Source organism: Anarrhichthys ocellatus, unplaced genomic scaffold, assembly GCF_004355925.1.
Source record: "Anarrhichthys ocellatus isolate YVR2014 unplaced genomic scaffold, GSC_Weel_1.0 scaffold15, whole genome shotgun sequence".
Classification (NCBI taxonomy): domain Eukaryota; kingdom Metazoa; phylum Chordata; class Actinopteri; order Perciformes; family Anarhichadidae; genus Anarrhichthys; species Anarrhichthys ocellatus.
The window spans coordinates 5,843,998-5,851,793 of record NW_022280045.1 but is presented as its reverse complement, the minus strand read 5'-3'; the positions used below and the strand labels follow the sequence as shown (position 1 = coordinate 5,851,793).

General features: G+C 46.3%; 2 protein-coding genes across 2 annotated transcripts in view; one reads left to right on the top strand and one right to left on the bottom strand.

Annotated features, from left to right (window-relative positions):
• Positions 1–7: 7 nt before the first annotated feature.
• Positions 8–3,188, bottom strand: LOC116387410 (BTB/POZ domain-containing protein 2). The gene is made up of 9 exons (XM_031854442.1): positions 2,624–3,188; positions 2,396–2,515; positions 2,001–2,157; positions 1,792–1,897; positions 1,500–1,697; positions 1,203–1,395; positions 933–1,020; positions 688–834; positions 8–270 (listed from the first exon to the last, which is right to left on the bottom strand). The coding sequence occupies exons 1-9, from the start codon at positions 3,142–3,144 to the stop codon at positions 109–111; spliced, it is 1,692 nt and encodes a 563-aa protein (XP_031710302.1). The 5' UTR covers positions 3,145–3,188; the 3' UTR covers positions 8–108.
• LOC116387407 (protein unc-13 homolog A) overlaps positions 2,794–7,796 on the top strand; it is a 30,894-nt gene continuing 25,891 nt past the window's right edge. The window contains exon 1 of the mRNA XM_031854438.1: positions 2,794–5,054. Within this exon, the coding sequence (XP_031710298.1) occupies positions 5,033–5,054 (22 nt within the window). The 5' untranslated portion in view covers positions 2,794–5,032. The remainder of the gene's footprint in view (positions 5,055–7,796) is intronic.

Genomic DNA, 7,796 nt, shown 5'->3' with positions numbered 1-7,796 from the left:
GGGGGGGGAGAACAGTATGATGTCTGAGAGACGGCTGCTGAGGTGCGGCCCCGCGCTGGTGTCAGGTTGTCACATTTGATGGAAGATCGTTGCAATGTCAGGAGGTGACTATGTGTAGAAGATGACCTCAGGAATCTGTCCGTCCTCTACAGACGTGCCGTTGTTGTTGCCCGCCGCGTAGCAGAAAGTGAAACACGTCTTTGTGCCAGTGGACGATGACTCGTGCGTTACCTTTCGCATTCCCTTAGTCCCATAATGAGAGTCTGGGCCCTGCAAGACAGACAGACAGAGAGGTGGAATAAACTGGTAACGCCAGCGCTGCATAGTGACAGATTAGATATTCTAAAAATGTCCATAAAGGGGGAAAAGAAACTACAGCTGAAATGCTTTGTCAATTAATCGATTACTCAATCAACTAATTATTATTTCATTACTATTAAGTCAAGCTTCTCAGTTTTCTTTTAATGAGAGTACATTTAAATATATTTAGATTTGTGCACTGTTGGTCAAGCCAAAAAAGCCATTTAAAGACTAGCTTTTGACAATTGATCAACCAAATGATAACGCTAAATAATAATCAGTTGCAGCCCTAGAAAACAAACATGCATCTTTTCCTAGACTGGAATGTACTCCTAAAAAGCGTAGTGCTGCATGTGTATGTGGTATTATCACCAACACATCACGGACCTTCAGTGTAGAACAGGCAGTGTAGTTGACGTTGGGTAATATCTCCACCGGTTCTTTGAACATGACTCTGAAGGTGTTGGCTGACCCGTCACAGCTGAAGCCTGTATCATTCTGGCCCAGCACCGTGTTGCTGTCTGTGTGAATGATCTGCATTGAGACACAAACGTCCAAAATATGTTATAGTGCATGCCTCCAACGTACAGTGAAACCAGACACAAACTTTCTGAAGGGTTCAGGCTCCACACCTGTATGTTAACTTGGTAGTCTGTGGGTCCGTGTATTGAGCCGTAGAGACCGAACCCAACCACAAATATCCTTCTGTTTACTGAGAACCTGAGAGGGAAAACACAACGGGAACACATCAAGAGGGGAGAGGGAATGATAGCTATAGAGATGTATGTACAATGGTTGACTACGTATTTTTAGTTCATACACAATAACTAAATATTTACAGAGGCATTGATTGACAGAGTAAGATGTAATTATCTTTTTAAGATGGTCTGCTCCTCACTCACCGTATGCGGTCGCTCGTCCCGCTGTAACCCCAGCGGCTCTCCACCTGCCCAAAGCGCGTGATGCTGCACTCCTTCCCGCGGAGGCAGCAGCGAGGCCGATCAATGAATTCAACGCGAGGCTTCGGGTTCACAGTGAAGTGAAGGAAGAGGCTCACCACCTCTCTGTCAGTCAGAATATTCGACTGGGCTGGACCTGACGGGCCGACAACAAGACCCGAAGACAAGGGTCAGGCTCAGATGCACAGGATGTGTGTGTGTGTGTGTGTAAAGCTACAGTTTCATTGCGTTTCTGTTCACCTGCAGCGAACTCCTCAATGGTCATGAGAGGGAAGCGGATGAGCGTGAGAGCTTTGCCCAGCACTTTGCGTTTGTTCTCGGGCGTTGGCTGCAGCTGCTGTCTGTGAGTCTCCGCATCTGCCCAGCGCACCGACGCAGCGAACAAACGCACCTCCCTCACCCCGAGAGTGTCCCGCTCCAACACCGCCACCAATGTATCTAAGAGAGGGAGAGAGGAAAACTCAATGGTCAGTTAGGCCGTTATTCTGAAAAACAACACGTGGCAATAATGACACTCACAGGGGGACATTACCCAAATCTATGTCCGTAAAGCCTTCAGCGGCGAGAGCATCCCCAGTGTTCTTATCAATGTTCTCTAGACAAAGGCTGGCAAGCTGAGGCTCGTCAAACAACCGTGCCTGAAACGATGAACACCCCGCCGGTTAAAGAAACATTTTTACGTCAAGTCACATGCAGGAACTGGTCTACAGTCATTGCTGGGGGGGGGGTGAAGCAGCAGACCTGTGTGAGCAGCATGAAAGCATTGTCTGCTCTCAGGTTCTTCTTGAGGAACTCCACACAGTGAGCCTCCAGTGCCGGCACTGCGTACTTTTTAGCTGTATATAGCGTGGTCATCACCGTCTCAGGCCCGATCTGGACTTCATCAGAGTAGAGAAACCTGCAGCAGGACCACAAGTTATATCAGACATCGCCACTTCAAATGTATTGACTTGTATGCTTGATTAATTCTAATCATGTGATAAATACATATACATATTGTATGTTGCATTGTCTGAGCTGTGTTTCACCCGCAAATTCTGATGACAAATAAAACATGTTTTAAAAAACACGCCCACTTTCAGGACAGCCTAATCACCAGTTTAAGTGGCACGCCCTCGCCCTCACACACTGCTTACTTTAGCAGGGCCAGAAAGGCAGCTGGCTCCACATCAGGAAGCTCTATCTCCGTTGAGGTCGTCGCCATCCCACCGTTGAACATGGCATCAAACACTGCGCTCCCCACGGCCAGAACAAACCTGACAACGTCAACAATCAGCAGCAGCAAAGAAAAAGAAGCCTTTTCGCTTTTCAGATTCACAGTTAGCTAGCTCATATTTAAAGAAAAAAAAGCTTATTTACGTTACCTGTGCGCAGGTATCCTCTGAACCCCCATTCCTTTGCCCACTAGAAAATGAACGTCACTGAGCACTTCGTTGTTGAAGAGGAACGCAAACCTCTCCTTGACGGTGCTCTTCGTCGCCTGCCAGTTGTACACCGGCTCTCGGTACACCAGCACAGAGGCAGCTGCCGGAGTGGCGCTCGGTGCTCCCGACGCCGACGCGTTTGACGCTGCGGTGGCTGCCATGTTGGACGCCGGGGTGGCCATTACTCCGGCTGCCGCAGCACCTGCCGCAGCGGACTGCTGCAGGGAGTTCTGCGCAGTCGGCTGAGCTCCGCTCGAAACACCGTTGCTGTCTCCGCCACCAGGCCCCAGCTGCGGGTTGGGTCGCCTCCCCGCTCCCTGTGCTCCGCCTCCCGCACCGGCCGCTCCGCCGTTGGACGCTGGCATGGAGAAAACGCTGTTGCTGGGCTGGCTGTTTCCCAAAGGACCCGGACCGGAGAAATTAAGGCAAGGAGGCCTACCGCTGTTGTCTCCAGCAGCCATCTTGAACCGAGTGTAGGCGTAAACAACACTCTTCGTCGCTTTAAGTATTTCTAGTACTCGACAGTCACAGCTGCCCCCTGGCGTCTGTTATTGGTACTAGGCTACTACGTGCTCTCCTGAGCGTGAGGTCCATTTCCCCCTCACACCAGTATTTACTCTATAGCAAACACGCCTGTTTCTGATTGATTATATCTAAAGTATGCTATTAACTTTTAGGGTTATCTCTAGGCACAATCATTAGCTTTGGTAGTCCCTGTTTTAAATATCCCCACTGAGGAGAGTTCGGAAACTGTCTATTAGAGTCCAGACCTCGGCCCATAACTCTCCCAAGTGCATTCATTGGGCACAACTGGCCAGATCACATTTCAACTCAGGATGCCTTTGATAAAGGAACAATGTAAATCTTTGACCCAGCGTGCTACCAATGATTCCATGATACCATATCATCATCAATGCTGACTGTCAATTAATATATGAAAGTGGCTTATATGCATGTTATTGCAGCTGCAGCAGCAATCTCCCCAGCTATTGTTAAAAAACAAATATTTTGAAGGTGTTCTAGTTGACTTAACAAAATATAAGAATACAAGTATAGGATTGCATGAAACAAGCAACTCTTTTATCCCAGTTCACCTACATTTCTTCAACAGAAAGCGTGCAAAATTTCACTGAGACTTTGGTTCTAGCAAACATATTACAAATTACTGCTTGCCTTATTAAGCCAACAAATTACTTTGAAACATAAAAAAATAATAAATACTATTTTCCTTATCTTCCATATACTTTCCATGAGATCTATGTTGTAATATTTGTGGAAACTGCAATCTTTGGTGGGTAAATATTAGGCTACACTTAATACACAGCAAGTCAACAGACATTACTTAATATTATTATTTTCAGGACTGTAAGAACAATGAGGTCATGTACTCTGTATTTTTTTCTGGGAACGTGAGGGGACTTTACATTCTACAATTACAACTACATAATTTGGTTCACGTAGGCTGATTCCAGTAGTTTAATTGAATCGTATTACCTGCAGATCAATCTAAAATAATCCACCCTATAATAATGTTATCCCTGGTAGAATGAGGCTCAGAAAGAAGATTTAGTCCGTCGTATGGGAAATAAATATGTAATTTGAAAAATGGGGGATTAGGACTCATGACCTCAAGCATTATTAAGAATCAGAATGTGTTTGGCCCTGGCTATTATTATATATTCCGGTCAAACATGTGTTGACATGCAGTTAAAATGTGAATTGATTGCAGAGATGTAAAGTGTAATTGAATAAATACAATAATACATTAAATTAAGTTGACAAAGCTGGGTATATTAGATAAAAAAACAACTTTTTCTAAAATGCTTTGTAACTTTGAAAACAATGAATGAAATTCCTTGAAGCCATCATTGAGTGCACCAGACCGGCCAGGCCGGTATTAATTCAGCCCCATCCCGTCTGTGTCTCCTCGCGGTCACCCCACCGCGAGCCCCCCCTTTCTCTCTCCGCCTGCTTCTCATCAACCGTGACGTCAGGGCGGCGCGGGGGAACTGTCCTCGCGCGGAGGGTGCTGCTGCTGCTGCTGCTGAAACAAGATGGCTGTGCGCGCAGGAGGAGCAGAGGAGAGCTGAGGCAATGCAGAGGAGGAAGAAGAGGGGGGCGAGGATTTCACTCTCTTGTGTCTTGTCCTGTCAAAAGAGCAACGGTTCTGCAGCGCGAGGGACGAGCGGTTCTGACATGATACTAATTGGCTTCCGGTACCATTTAGGGTAACGGTTGGGCGGGTAAAGGTGTTTTTTTTTTTTGTAACCAAGAGACGAACGGACTAACCAAACAAATCACGGAGCTCTCAGTAGAGGACAGCCGGGGACGCTCACACCGCTACCAGAGATGTCCCTGCTATGTGTGGGAGGTAAGAGAGGAGATTAAAGGGGTAACGAGACCCTCCGTTAGATGCTATTCAGCTGTCACTTCCTCCAGGTTTAGCTGCACCGGTTGTCTGACAGAGCCCTGCGGGCGACCGGCTCCGTAGAAAAGTCCGTGTGACGTTAGCAGAGCGGGTTGTGCTGATCAATCATTAAATCACACCGGAGCTATAGTCTCAACGGACAGCACAGCAGGGGGGATGCCACTGGGAGACTTTTCACGGTACTGTTGCTGAATGGCATTTTGTTTATTTACTCATACAAAGATTCCTTGTGTGAACGAGGACTTTATTAATGTCTTCATGTAAGGAGGAGAACCGCTGTTCCCCTCCCCTTACTGTTGTGGGTGTGTTTGAGTGTCATCTGCTGTGTTCATTCATGTGTGGGCAGTCAAAGGAGGTGGAGGACGAGGAAAAGCCCCTGCTGCCGCTGATGCTGATGCTGCTGCCGCTGCCGCACCGCCGCCTCCGCTCTGCCGCTCCGCTGTAGTCGTGAGGGAATACTTGTAGTCGGATGGAGATGCTGGTCTCTTCTCAACGTCCTCCCCCCCCCCTTGAAGCGATGCGTCACCCTTCCTTGATGCTGACACTCGATGAATAAGCATCTGCTGTGGTTGCTCATAAAGTGGCACCACCTCCAGCTTCACACAGTGATCAGGGAATAGACAACCCACGTTGAGGGGGGGTCTAAAACGGATTCTGGGGTCCTCCAGGGCGTTTTAGGCTTGCGTTGAACACATAGAGGTTGAATCAGCATAATTGCAAAAACAACTTGAGTGTTGTGTTAACTCATTGAAACATACAGGGATGACAACTAGCGAGGTTTTGCTTTGCAATTTTACTGCAACTTGAAGTGTGTTTAGGATTTTTCACTATCAAAAAAAACTCACATTGAAGTACAAGGAAACAGAATATTTGTAGTTTTGCTCGACAACTCTTCTGTTGATCACCTAATTGATTAACGCACTAATCCTTTAGGCTCTAAATCCGATCGAGCCCTGGTCAGTAAATGAGTGTGTGGAGGTATGCTTGAGTTCCAGACGTGTAGATGGAGACAAAATGAAAATGAAGGGGGGTTTGAAAGTCACCTTTTCAACACCAGGCCCATTATGGATGCTTCCCCAACTCATCCCGACCCAGTTCCCGCCCACTGAGCCTCCCTGCACTGAGTCAGTCCCGGGTGTCATTAGGACCCTGAGCGTTATTCATTCATAAACACCGGCTGCGGCTGTCAGTGTCGTAGACTACGAGACTTGGCAGAGAGCCCTCTTCCTGTTCCTGTTACATCATTCATGCTTACCTGACCGGAGCTATTTCTGGCCTCCACAGTACTTTGCGCCTCTCGAATAGGCAGCACTTTTCCTCTTTTGGAGCATCTGCCGACAAAGCAGAATTCAGATACAGATTAACTCGGGCATCTTTTCCTGCAGATATTACACATTTTTTAAAATGTAGTTTTCTCCGTGTCCCGAGACCTGAGAGTGTAATGTCTCTGTCAGCAGGACTACTGCAGATCTGCGTTTGTATTTATAATCCTTAAGAGATCTGAATCACGTCAGTGGATGGCTGAACTCGGCTCACCCGCTCCCTACTTTACATTCTCTTGACAGTTCACGGTGAAGGGTTCGCTTGATTCCCTGTCAAGTCTCTGTTTTCTTGGCAATCCGCTTAGTTCCCATAAGTCACAGTCTGCTGTGTCAGAGGTACTTCCTGAATGAAGGAAATAGGGTTGCACAAAATGTACTGCTGTGGGCTGAACAGATTATGCTGCACATTCTCTGATTAAAGAATAAAATAAAAAAAAAACGCACTTTGATTTGTTGTCCTTAAAGACATTTAATGAGATTTTGATAGATGGTAATAGCTTTGACCTCGTTTTCTGAATCCAGGCTACTTACCTCTAACCTACATTTGAGTCAATTTATCCAAATGTTACAGCTTATTGTTTATGAGTCATAGGCAGCGACATGTACAGTGTTTGTGTTGTGCTCCTCCTTTCTGCTTTGATACATTTGTGGAGCTTCTGGACATTTCTCATCGTAACTCACCTTGTCATCGAGATTTATGATTGTGTGGTTATTAAGCTTCAGCTTTCCACTGTCGAAAATCCAATTCCTCTGTTATTGATCCTCCTCATGTACTGATATATTTCCAGGGCTGTTTTAGTGTTGGCACTAAAACACAGCGTGGTCTGCCTAAACAGTGTAAAAGGACTGCTGAAGACACCTTTCTTGTCTTCATTCATTCGTTGTGTTTTTGTATTGAAGCAGAGGTTTCTTATTTCTTGTGTCATTGCTGCAGGTATGTGTGTGTGTGTGTGTGAGAGCTTCTATGCCTGCTGACGTAACAGCATGGCACTTAAGCCGCAGATTGAGCTGGAAATTTGTGTGATTCATGAAAAGAAATACGAAGTAAAAGTAGTGAGAAATAGAAACAAGAAAAGTGCGTTGCTGACTCGGGGCAATTTTATGTCAACTTTTTATTTTCATGGCGACTGGTTCTGATGCGGACGGTCCGGGGAGAACATTGTGAGATAAGTCGTGAATTGGTGTTCGCGTCACGTTTCTCAAGAGGTGATTAAAGGTGCAGGTTTGGTTACAATAGCATAATGAGCTTTTCATTTGCATGTTAATAATGCAAAATAATGTGTGTATGTGTGTGTGATGTGGACACCTGCAGTGTGGTGTGTGTGTGTGTGTGTGTGTGTGTGTGTGTGTGTGTGTGTGTGTG